This window comes from Mirounga angustirostris, unplaced genomic scaffold (genome assembly GCF_029215605.1).
Source record: "Mirounga angustirostris isolate CCGP_5_RB_7025 unplaced genomic scaffold, mMirAng1.0.hap1 SCAF_1, whole genome shotgun sequence".
Lineage (NCBI taxonomy): Eukaryota > Metazoa > Chordata > Mammalia > Carnivora > Phocidae > Mirounga > Mirounga angustirostris.
In genome coordinates, this window is record NW_026991709.1 from 163,470,677 (window position 1) to 163,482,774 (window position 12,098).

Genomic DNA, 12,098 nt, shown 5'->3' on the forward strand with positions numbered 1-12,098 from the left:
TGTTTGGATCATTTGTTCTTTGGGTGTTGAGTTTGATAAGTTCTTTATAGATTTTGAATACTAGCCCTTTATCTGATATGTCATTTGCAAATATCTTCTCCCATTCTTTCGGTTGTCTTTTGGTTTTGTTGACTGTTTCTTTTGCTGTGCAAAAGCTTTTTATCTTGATGAAATCCCAATAGTTCATTTTTGCCCTTGCTTCCCTTGCCTTTGGCAATGTTTCTAGGAAGTTGCTGTGGCTGAGGTCGAAGAGGTTGCTGCCTGTGTTCTCCTTTAGGATTTTGATGGACTCCTGTCTCACATTTAGGTTTTTCAACCATTTTGAGTCTATTTTTGTGTGTGATGTAAGGAAATGGTCCAGTTTCATTCTTCTGCATGTGGCTGTCCTATTTTCCCAACACCATTTGTTGAAGAGACTGTCTTTTTTCCATTGGACATTCTTTCCTGCTTTGTCGAAGATTAGTTGACCATAGAGTTGAGGGTCCATTTCTGGGCTCTCTATTCTGTTCCATTGATCTATGTGTCTGTTTTTGTGCCAGTACCATACTGTCTTGATGATGACAGCTTTGTAATAGAGCTTGAAGTCTGGAATTGTGAGCATCAGGATTTTTTAAAAGTCCACATTGATTCTAATGTGCAGCCAACTTTCTCCCATGGGGGACATGCTAATGACTCACCATGTTTTCTGATTGAGACCTTATGTCAAAGAACAGCACAGTAATTGTACTCTAAAACTATCATTTGAATTTGAATGTGGTGCTTAAAGATATTAAGATTGTTTGAAAGGCAATAATCTAGTGTATCATAGATGCTATTAGAGTTTCTCCTGATCCTCCCTGCCAAATACCATTATTTTAATTATAATTGATGGTATATATACCTTTCAGTATAGCTTATTCAGTATCTAGAATACGTAAACTAGTGTTAATAAATACCCTTATAAATTAAACTTGTGAAATCTTGATTTTTCTGTTGTCTGCTTCACCTGCTGCTATCCAGTGATGGCAGTAATATTAGGTGTTGTATTAATCTCCTAATAAGATATGATCAGAACAACTTGCCGTGAACGTCCAATATCCAAAGTGCAGCTGTTGCTGGATTTTAAAAATCTAATCCCTTGAAATTATTTATTTAACTCTTACTTTAGAGTATTAAAATTTCAGGTCTTGGTCTACACTATGACACTCCTTAATATTTTCTAAATCTCCAAATAGCATACAATAATATCAATATACAAACACTTCCTGTGGTGAATTATTCTTAGTCTATTTATGGTTCCAAAAGCTAGCTACAGCCTGCAAAGATAAAATGATTTCCCCCCCTCTTTTCTAGTGTGCTCTTCATGTGGTAAACGCTCTGAACATTCAGTGATTTACTCATTCAGTAAACAGCTTTTGGGTGCCTACTTGTGCTAGATACCTCCAGTATCTAGCACAGAGATACGAAGTTTATATCTTCATATCTCACACGAGATACGAAATTTAAAGCTCTTAAAGGAACAGGATAGGAACAGCATAACAGCATCCTACTAGCCACTAATACATAGATGGAACAGCTTGCATACATGCAAAATGAAAATAATTTTATTCTCCTGCATACCCCATCATTTCGAATAGGCGTTTGGTTTTGGATATACCAGTCTTAACTTGCTTAAACCTCTCTTTCTGTTTTCTCTCTTTCCCTCCTTGTTTTTTTGGGAAAGTTGTTAGGGGAAAAAAAAATACCCTAAAACTAGTTCTACTGACTATTTTGGGGTCCTGGGCCAGTCATTTAATGCCTCTGAGTCTCCCGTTTCCTCTACTGTAGAAAGATGATACCATCTCTGCCCTGTTCATGTGAGTTTGTCCTGAGGATTATGAGAGAAGTTATATGTAACATTACCATCAAAATTTGAAAGACACAGTTCAAGTATAAATGGACATTATAAAACAATTTTTTAAAAGAAAGAAAAAAGAAACCTTACATAGATGTGTGGTGTAGGTACCACAGCAAAAAATAGTGTGGGTTTCTGAACCCTGACAGCGAAGACACACCAAAGTTAAATTCTATGGAAGTCTGCTTCCATGATGGATTTTTTTTTACTTTTTACTCCGCTCCTGAAAAAGAAACTTCCTGAGTGTTCTTTCTCCTCCTACGGTTCTGCAGTGGCAGGGCTGTTTCTTGTCCAGAGCAGCTCTGCCCCCGGCCCCTCTGCACAGACTCTCCACCTCCTCTTTCTCTTTCTTTCAAACACTTAATACATTTAGAGACTGATCTTGTGCAGAAAATATCCCTGACATTTGAAGAGCCCCAGGGATTCAGTGAGCATGCTCCGCGCTCCCTCCCGCTGGGAAGAGGAAGCTCGTTTACATACGAGTCATACCAAGCATAGCCAGCATGTCAGCGCAGTTAACTTGCAGCGGGCTGTGAGGAAAGCGAGCGTGGCTTTGTCCTAGGAAATGTGCTTCGTGTTTTGCTTTTTCACTCCTTTATTTCGAAGAAAGACTTGTAAAGACTTCTGAAACGGTTTTTAAGTGCTCGATTGAGGATACAAAACGTATACCGTCTACAAATAAACCCTTGAAGGGTTTTTGTGTGAGTTTGATTTTTTGTGCGTGGTTTTTTTTTTTTTCTTTTTCCTTTTCTTTTTGTCTTTCTTTTTTCTTTTCTTTTTTTTTTTTTTTACTTTTACATACTTTGTTTTGATCATCTGAGGCTGGGCCTCACGGTCTTTGTGAAGTTTGAGACGAGCCAGGAGCTACTCAGTAATAATTGATTTTTGAAACGTACTCTTTTGGGGCGAAAGCAAAGAGCTGGTTTTCTGTGCGAGCCCAATAAATGCTATTTATGAAGATGGACCTGTTGAACTACCAGTACTTGGACAAGATGAACAACAATATCGGCATTCTGTGCTATGAAGGTAGAGGTTCCATTCTAGAAATTGCTCTTCTCTTGCTTTTTGTCAAGGCCACTCCTCCTTTAGGGTTCTGAATGCCTTCTGTGTATTTTGTTCTCTTTCTTGGGATTTCAGGGTGCTCTGAAAGGCGAGGGTTTATTATATACTATTTTCAATACAAAGTTTGTTGTTTGTATCTTAGCCTTCAGGGTTACAGTGGGGGGAGGGAAGGCAGTGAAATATAAACTGTTAGAAGTTTCCTTTTTGCTTGCAACATATTAACTCTTCAAATTTTTAACTCTTGATAATATGATTATTTTTTACTTCTGTTGGTGTTCTCTTTAGAGGAAGAACTTCTAGGACCAGGAAAAGTTAAACGTGTTGTGTTTTTTTTTATTCCCCCCCCGCCCCCGCTTTGATACTTATTTTAAACATGCACTATCTACAGTATTCGTGTTGTATTCCAATCAGTGCTTGGGATTTTCATGTAGAGGGGAACAGAAAGTTACAGTGAGTTTTTGTCTTCAGGAGCGATTGTCCCAAACAATGAAGAATTTTTCTATTCAGTTTGGGGGACTGGAAGGGCACCCATGTCACAAAGCACAGGCTGGGTCTTTGTCTGATTTCCCATTTCCTGTACAGCTCTGAGAGAGTTCTGACATTGAAGGATGTTCCCTCCACACTCCGGTCCCTTGTGGAAGTGATTGCACAACACACCAACCAGAAAGCTAGATTGAAAGAAAGAACGAAAGAAAGAAAAATCTACTCTGAATTCTTATTGTTCATTACCTTCTGCTACACCATGAGGTGTTTCCCCACTGCCTTGTACCGTTTCAAACTGTCTCTGTTAGTAGTAAGAAGAGAAAAAGCGATTTCTTAATCTGTTGGAACATATCTACGTGCGATTTGAAAAAGTGGTAATGGCCTGGGTTTGAGTGGCCGGAGAGGCATCTCCGGGGGAATTCAGCTTGGCAGGAGGAGTGTTTTTTGTTGTAACCACATACAAATCGAGGAGGAGACATCTCCTTTCTGATTCAGTAGGAGCAGTTTCCATGTTTTCTCTTAATAGTGAACTGAACATTTGTCTTGAAAAAGAAAACATTGAAGAAACTTACGTTTTTCATGTAAAATTTCAGGCCTGTTGCCTAATCAATTGAAAACTTACCCTTTCCCCTTCAAGCAAAATAAAATCTCATTCATACTGTTTTTTATTTGTCTGGATAAGGATATCATACTTAAGATTTTCTTTTTAAAAGGTATATATATATATATATATATATATATATATTTAACTCCTGCTTGTTCCCACTAATGAGAATTATGGTGGATGGCTTTCTTTGAATCTGCTGCTTTAAGTATCATCTTGCTTCTGAAGTCACTCATTTAAAAGGCAGACTTCTTCGGGATGGTGGAAGCAGCAAGTGACTGGGCTTGTTTCTTGTGAAATTAACATACTGCAGTTTTTAAAAACTTTTCTTTTTTTCAGTGATCAAGAAATCACAAACTTTTAAGGAGTTATCTGTTGGCTTGTCTTTGTCATTGCGTAGTATGGTATTTTCAAAACAAAACAAAAACGTAATGATCAGCCTAAGAGAGGAATAGACGGATTGCAAGGAAACTGATACCACATTAATTTTTTATGTCTCCGGTTGGGGGTGGTGAGGAAAAGCTTATGAAAGCTCAGGTCAATTTGTTGTTCTGTAGTCTGTAATATACTCGAGAGTAGTCTACTTGCAGTCTCCCCCTTTATTTGGGAGGAAGAAACTTTGATTTTGAAAGTTGAGTACATATGTAGGATGATTTGCTGTAGTCTGTTTGGTTTAAACATCTGCTGCTATTTTCCTTACTATGAAAGTTAACATTATTTTAACACCAAAATAAATACACAGGAAATGAAGAAAAGCACAGCAAAAACTTGAGTGGTGTTTTTAGTGGGTTGTTTATGCCCTGGTGGTTTTCTTAGTATAAACACTGCACACATCTGCTCTGAACTCAAAAGGGTGTTTTGAGGATGGGCATAAATCTCAGCTGGGAATTTTTTTTTTGGTAAGGAAAGTTGGAACCATTACTGTTCCTTTAAATCCCCAATACTTTGGAAGTATTCATATTAAACATAGCAGCTCACCAGCATTCCAGGGAAGTTATTTGGAAAATGGAATGTACAGTTGGTAAGTAGCATTTGATTTCACTTAGGGCACAGGCAGGTTTTACATCTCTTAAGATTAAGGGACAATTTATTTTTCTGAAATTTTTGTTTTAACAATTAAGATGTTGATGGTTATTTTTTTTCTGCCCGTTAGTTATACCGTATTCCTTAGTTGTATAGTTCACAGCTCTACTCTGCAAAATAAACCATGTGTCCGCACTGTCATTCTCAGCCTCTGTGGCAACATATACACAAATAGATCTTTTTTTAGCCAATTATCTTGTAGCATGCAAGGCCTTCCTAAAGTCCTACATTTAGAGCGACTCTAAATGGCTCAGATACGGACTCTGCTTGGTGACTGCTCTCTGGCACCTGACTTTCACCATAATAGTCTGTAAGCATAATTGAAAAAGAAAATAAAAGAAAAAATTAACTGCAAATAGGTTTGGGGTAGGACCCATTGGGTAGGAGAAGGAGAAGATTGGCAAAGGGCAGAAAGAATCTCAGTTTGGCTAATTTCTGGAAACCAATTACCTTTATTGGTAATGAGCAAATTAGCAGAACTCTGCTTGTGTTAATGAGTCTGTTCAAAAACCTTATGGTTTATTACCACAGCCCTCAATAGTTAGCCAGCTAATCATTCATGACCCTACTGGGTACACTTGAACCCCAGTTTTGCCTCTGTCTCCATGAAAAGCCCTCATTTTTTCCCTGTGAACTCCTGAGAATACTAGTAGACTGAAAGCCTCATGAAGGCAGGGCATTCTGTCTCGGTCACCACTGTATCCTTGAGTCCTGCCATGGTGCCTGATTTGGCTCCCAGGAAGTGGCTAACTCAAAAAAACCCCATGAAATCTCTCCAATGGCAGTGTAGTCACTACTGTATAATTTAGTACTTCACTATATGTATCTTCTATTCTCTAATTATCTAATTATTGAAGAGCTGTACAGGGTCTTAGATATATCTTAGGCATTTTTTTTTTTTTGCCAAGGAAGCCAAGGCCCAGAGAAGTAAATTGTTCAAGTTTATTCAGAAAGTTTGTAGCAGAAATGAGTTGTCATGAGGACTCAGTGGTTTTGATTAGTCTCTGATTTTTCTGTAGCATTACTGCCCCTCCACAATCATTTTATGTCTTGTCTCCTTAATTATTAGCTCCTCGATGATAGGGACTGTGCTCGGTCTTGGGGACCCTCCCAGCTCCCAGCACGGGGGTGACATCTTAGATTACAGTGCACAGTGAGCCTGTCCTGGAGTCCTCATTGCTCTGAAGCCAGTTGCTGGTCTAGGTTCCCAGGCTGTTGTGATGTCAGGAAGGAGAGTAATGAGAACTCTAGGTGACCAGCCTTGTTGGAATTTGTTCGCCTTGCTGCTCTGGCACTTAGGTTTGCTTTACTTTTTTTCTGATTGTGCAGAGGAGGAGGCCCTGTGTAATGCCAGTTCACAAAGAGTGTTTTCCCAAGGGAGCAGAGAACTGGTTAGACCATTGATTTTTCTCAAGATGGCTGATGGTTATATTTACATAATTACGTGGTGCTGAAAACATAGGTCCTAATAAATGTGCTCATGGCTGGCCGTGGCTTTAAGCTGCTGTTAGTGATACTTTAATTATGGGTTAAGAGCCATTAGTGTGTAATTTGGTAGAAGAATTCTCCTCTTTTAATTTAATAGTGCGATTTATATTGGGAGAAAGTAAGAATAAATTGCATATTGTGATCATCTGAAAGCTTAAGAGGAGAGTAGTCTAAGTTCCTCACATTTTGAGCTGCTCATTGTTTTAGAACATAATTATCACTTATTTCATCACAGGCTACACTTAAATTAATTTTCTGGAATTGAAAGGAAAATGCACAAGAGTTGTTGAGTGAGACTCTGCCAGAGTTCCGAGCAAGGTTGGGTGACGGATTTCTTTTGTTTTCTGCCAGTCTAACCAGCAGCAGTTTAGTGTTCTTTGTCTAATGAGTTCAGAGGCATCAGGAAACTTAGAGCATTGGGTACTACTAAGGTGAAAAGGCCACAGAGCAGAGCCATTTGAACCCGCCTCTGTTCCCCAGCCCTGCGTATCAAGTGACCAGCTCTTGATCCAGGGGGGTGTTTTCTGAAGTAGAACATCTGCAACTATTTTGCTGTGGAAATTCATTATACTTTAGCATTTTATTTTGCAGGAGAGGGTCAGGAGTGAGGAGAGAGGGAGGAGAGGGACAGGAGAGAGAGGTGAAGGGGAGGGGAGTGGGGGGCGAGGCTGAGAGGAGCTTGATTAGTAAAACATGCCCAGGTGAGCCCAAGAGATCTCCTGCAAGAGATCTGGCCAGTTTGTATTTCTTCTAATTACAGTTTGTGAAGGGGAGGTGTGATTATATCCTCCTTCCTTCCAGCTCCCCACCCTTGATTCTCCGCCCTCCTCTGGAAGGATTATTTTACTTGGCTGTTTATCTCTTGGGAGTCTACACATGGCTTTGTTATGGAAGGCAGATTTCTCTTCCTTCCTTCCTCCTTCCCTTCCATATTGTCTGCATGGCCTTCTATTCCTAGAGTGTTGGGATTTTTTGCTGTTAAAGATTTTTTTTAAACCCTCCATAAGATACAAAAAATTCCCCCGCGGCATGTGAGAAGATTCAAAACCTCTCAATATAGCCTTGTTCTGCTCAATTGTGAGGATGTTGCAGAAAACTTGGTTTTGTCTGAAGAAATTAGATCCAGACTTAGCACTTCTGCATGTATACAAATATATAAAACCAGTCTAACCAAGGATTGTTTCTAGCTGTATCTGTTTTATCTCCGTATCTGAACATTTATTCAATGACTGTTTATATTTAGTGGTATCTCGGTAATGCATATTGAGTTCATTGGAAATATTCTCTAGCCTGGCTCACCATCAGTTTGTCCTACAAAATAGTCCCTCTCCCTCATGATTTTATTTTTAAGTAATCTCTGCACCCAAGGTGGGGCTTGAACTCAACAACCCTGAGATCAAGAGTCGCATGCTCCACTGAGCCAGCCAGGCGCCCAGTCCCTCTTTTATTTCTTAACGAACTCATATATCAGCCCCCCCCCGCCCCCCCCCCCCCCCCCCCCGGCCAAAGAAACCTTAACAATGGACACTTACTTTTAAAAGCAGGGTCTGAGAATGATTTTACTTTCTCCATTTGTTCTCTCTTTGTCTTCCTAAATGTTACATGTTCTGCTAAGTTCTAAGGAATTATTTCCATCAGTTTGCTTTGTTATCTTGCCTTCTTTTCTACACTTTTTTTCTTTTTTAAAAGAATACTATAGATTGTTACAATTTCAGGGTATTATATACAGAATGTGTTTAAATCCTAACAGTGTGAATTACTACTAGTTGAAAGGTTTATTTACCCTAAATAAAGTAGAAAATCTATTCTTAAAGTTACCTTTAATTTGTTGCTAATTTATACAATCTTTCTGAACTCTTAATAACTTGTTTGTTTACGAAGAAGTCTGTAAACATAACAAACTGAAATATATTTAGCAAGTGATCACAGAAAATTCAGTCCTGTCCTTTTCCCACCCAGTATGAATTCTCCTAAACTTATATAAGGAATGCGTGTACTCTGCTGGAATGTATTAAGTCTTGGGTCATCCCTCTCTCTCTCAACATTTTTTATTATGAAGTATGTCATAAGCACATAAACATGCATAAAACGTATGTGTGGTTTGAAAATGAACAACCTTATAATCACCATGAGGTCAGGAAATAATAAATTGCCTCCTTCAAGTATTCTCTCCTTGTCCAATTCCTCCTTGCCACAAGAGGTCATCGCAATTATAACATGTCTTTTCTTTACTACCTCTATGTGCAATTCTAAACAAATTAACTTAGTTTTGTCTGTTTTTTCTTTTTCTTTCTTTTTTTTTTTTTTGAGCCCTATATAATTGAAATTATTTTCTGTGTCCTCTTTTGTGTCTTGCTTGAGGTTTTTTTATAGTGGAGATGTCCTTGTCTTTTCCATAGGAAGCCAGCTTATTTTCAAGTGTGGGGAATCTTGGCTGTGGAATATATGTGAATACCCCAAGCATCCTTCTCATTCACTTGCTGCTCACTGTCTACTAAACATAGCTGGTGATGCTTTGGTCCAAACTTTTTTTTCAGCCAGTGTTTTTGTTCACAGTCTTCCTCACCTGTTAAAAGCCTTCTACCATCCATGTCGTAATGGGAAATTGTATGTCTGAGAAATTCTGCAGTTTTGGAGAGTGCAAAGTGGGGGACACTTGAGGAGATACATAGCTTAATTAGGATCTGAACAACGACTTTCGTTCTGCATTAATAAGCAATTTGCTTAAAGGCTGAGACTTGTTACAAGTCAACTTTGTTACAGTGCCAGATTTCTTTGGATGTTAATCCAGGGACTTTTAGATACACAGAAAAAGCTTAAGTTGTTCCAGTATTCAAACAATACTCTACATTGTAGAGAGATAGCTGTCTGAGGGCAACAAAGATTTGAAACAATAGGCTGCATTATGCACCACCTAAAATTATGAATGAAAAATAATCATCCATATGTATTGCTCTTGATTTTTATTTTATATCTGTTTTGCATGAAAATAGCTGCCTGTTAATTGTTCTTGGCTAATGAGTCTATTTTAATAGAGTAAATTCCAGAATTTAATGATTTGTTGCAGATGCATTCTGCCAAGCAATTTAGCAAAATTGTTTACACTACCCCAAATCCCGCTGGACAAAGTGAGCCTATGCTTCTTCCCTGATAACAATTGAGGGAGTGATGAGTGCAAATTTCTGGACATTTTTCCCCCTTTGAAAACAAAAACGTCTTCCATTATGTGGCAGAACTATTAGAGTGGCAAGGGATTAATTTAAAATTTTATTTTAATGTCAGCAGCTCTTTCCGGTACCCATTTTCTCCCATTCTTACTATGTGTGTCCTTTTAAATGATTATTTTTTTCTGATGAGCAACTGATAAACTGTTGGCTGACCCCACAGAGAACTCTAGTTTTATTTCCCTGCTGAAAAGTTATGACCTCTTTGCCAGTGCTTAAAATCACCCATGAGAGGGCTTTGAGTAGCTTTCTTAAAGGAATATGCAATAGCAACTGTACCAGGCTCTAAGTTCTATTGAGCAGAGGGCAAAAGAGATGGAAAATAGTAGTCATTCTCAGGATAAAACCTATAAAAAGTTTTCTAGCACTGCTCTACTGAATTCAAAATTGGGAACAATTACCACTAGTTTCTGGAGACCACGATGGGAGCCCTTTTTCTCTGAGAGGCTTTATACCGGTAAAAGATGACTGATGTTGGTAGGGAGGAGGTGGAGTAGAGTTCTAGAAGCAACAGCAGACATCAAATATTGCTCTTGGTGTCCAGCAATAAATGTAATACACATACACACTGTACTTGGTTCTATATTTTGTCCAACACAGAGTGGGAAAGGGCCTTCTTATTGAGCTGGAAGAATCCTTGTGTATCCTTTAAGGAGAAAATAGAAGAACCACCACATCATCTTGCTTTTCCACCTGCAGACTCTTCTGAATCCACCTCCATCCTTCTTCCCCTTCTCTTAGGCTCTCACGTGAAAGGCTAATTCTTCTATTGGTGCTCATGAATCCCAGCCCTTCTGGCCTCAGGGACTTATCTGTGATCTGTTTCTGATTTCCCCTTCTTCCTCTCCTGGTTCTTTCTCTTCATCATGTGCTTATGCACACAAGTCTTTCCCAACTTTAAAACAAAACCAAACTCATCCCTAAATCTTACCCATGCCCCTGACCCCACCCCTGATGCAGCTATTAGACTCTTCTCTTTGCTATCCAAGTTTTTGGAAGAATGTGGTCAACTTGTTTCTACTTCCCTTCTGCCCAGTCTGTCCTCAATCCACTGTCATCTCATTTCATCTCATTTCTGCTCCCACAGCTTCACTTGAAGTTGTTCTGGATGAAGCCACTAACTGATTTCCTAGCGGAAAGTTCAGTGGACACTTTTTAGTCCTTACCTAGTTGAATCTCCTAGTACCATTTGGTGTCGACTCCTTCCAAAATCTTAAACTTCTTATATCCCTTGGCTCAAATACTTTCTGAGTATGCACTCCATCGGGAATGAGGCGCTGGTGAGCATATGGTCAGCAACATCGACAGGGGCTTTATGGAGCTCTTGGTATTGGTAGGAGGGTATGAAAGAGTGAGACAGGCTGAAAAACATTCAAAACAAACAAACAGTGGTTGCAGCTTGAGAACAGGTTGGAAGGGAAGAAGGAGAGAATGTAGAAATAGGAGAGAATGTGAACATGCTGCAGTGGTTTAGGCAAGAGATGGTGGTAACCCAAATTGTGGTGGTGGTTATAAAAAGGAGAGGAGTAGATGAACTAAGAAATATTGAGAGAGAAGACTGACAGGACATGGTGAGAGACTGGAGTAGGGGATGAGGGAGAAGACATAGAAGACATGGAGAATGCCTCCTAGGTTTCTAGCATGTTTAGGTAAGTGGAAGGTGCTGCCATTTGCAGGGATGGGAAACACAGGGAGAGGACTGGGTTCTAGGATGAGATCATGAGTTTAGTTTTGGATATGTTGAGTTTGAAGGTTCTTTGAAATTTCAAAGAAGAGCTAAATATTATAGGATTGGATATATGGGTCTAAAGCTCAGACAAGAGGCCGTTGTTGGTGATACTAGTTTGGGATTGAGAGTAAGTGAAGCTCTGTGCAAGAATGGTTACTGAGGAACAAAGAACAGAATGCGAAGTTGGAGAGGTTCTACAAACTCTTCTCTTAGCTAGGTCTCCATCAATTTTCTTCTTTATTCCTAAAATAACCCCACAACTGACCCCTGCCTCTACTCTTTTTCCCTTCTAGGGCTTTATCCGTAATACTACCAGAGTGCCATCCCTTATTTACTGTACCAGCCCTATCTTTCATTATGCCTTTACTCATGCCCTGTAGCTCAGGTACATCAAGCTACAGTTGACCCTCAGACAACATAGGGGTGTCTTCCCCCCCTCCATGCACTTGAAAACATGCGTATAACTTCTGACTTCCCCAAAACTTAACTACTAATAGCTTACTGTTGACCGGAAGCCTTACTGAAAATATAACAAAAGGAGTGATTCATGTA

The 12,098-nt window shown here is 39.2% G+C and overlaps 1 protein-coding gene across 7 annotated transcripts in view; it reads left to right on the plus strand.

Annotated features, from left to right (window-relative positions):
* VGLL4 (vestigial like family member 4) overlaps positions 1–12,098 on the plus strand; it is a 194,499-nt gene that overhangs the window by 109,187 nt on the left and 73,214 nt on the right. Inside the window, exon 1 of one of the 7 annotated variants that reach the window (XM_064592248.1) lies at positions 2,339–2,574. The exons of 5 other annotated variants lie outside the window; for them this stretch is intronic. Coding sequence is in view for 1 of the 2 variants with exons in the window: in XM_045861827.3 (XP_045717783.1) it covers positions 2,818–2,899 (82 nt within the window). In the remaining variant the exon portion in view is untranslated. Of the gene's footprint in view, positions 1–2,338; positions 2,900–12,098 lie in introns of those variants that run through there. One more of the 7 variants, XM_045861827.3, reaches the window with a different exon arrangement.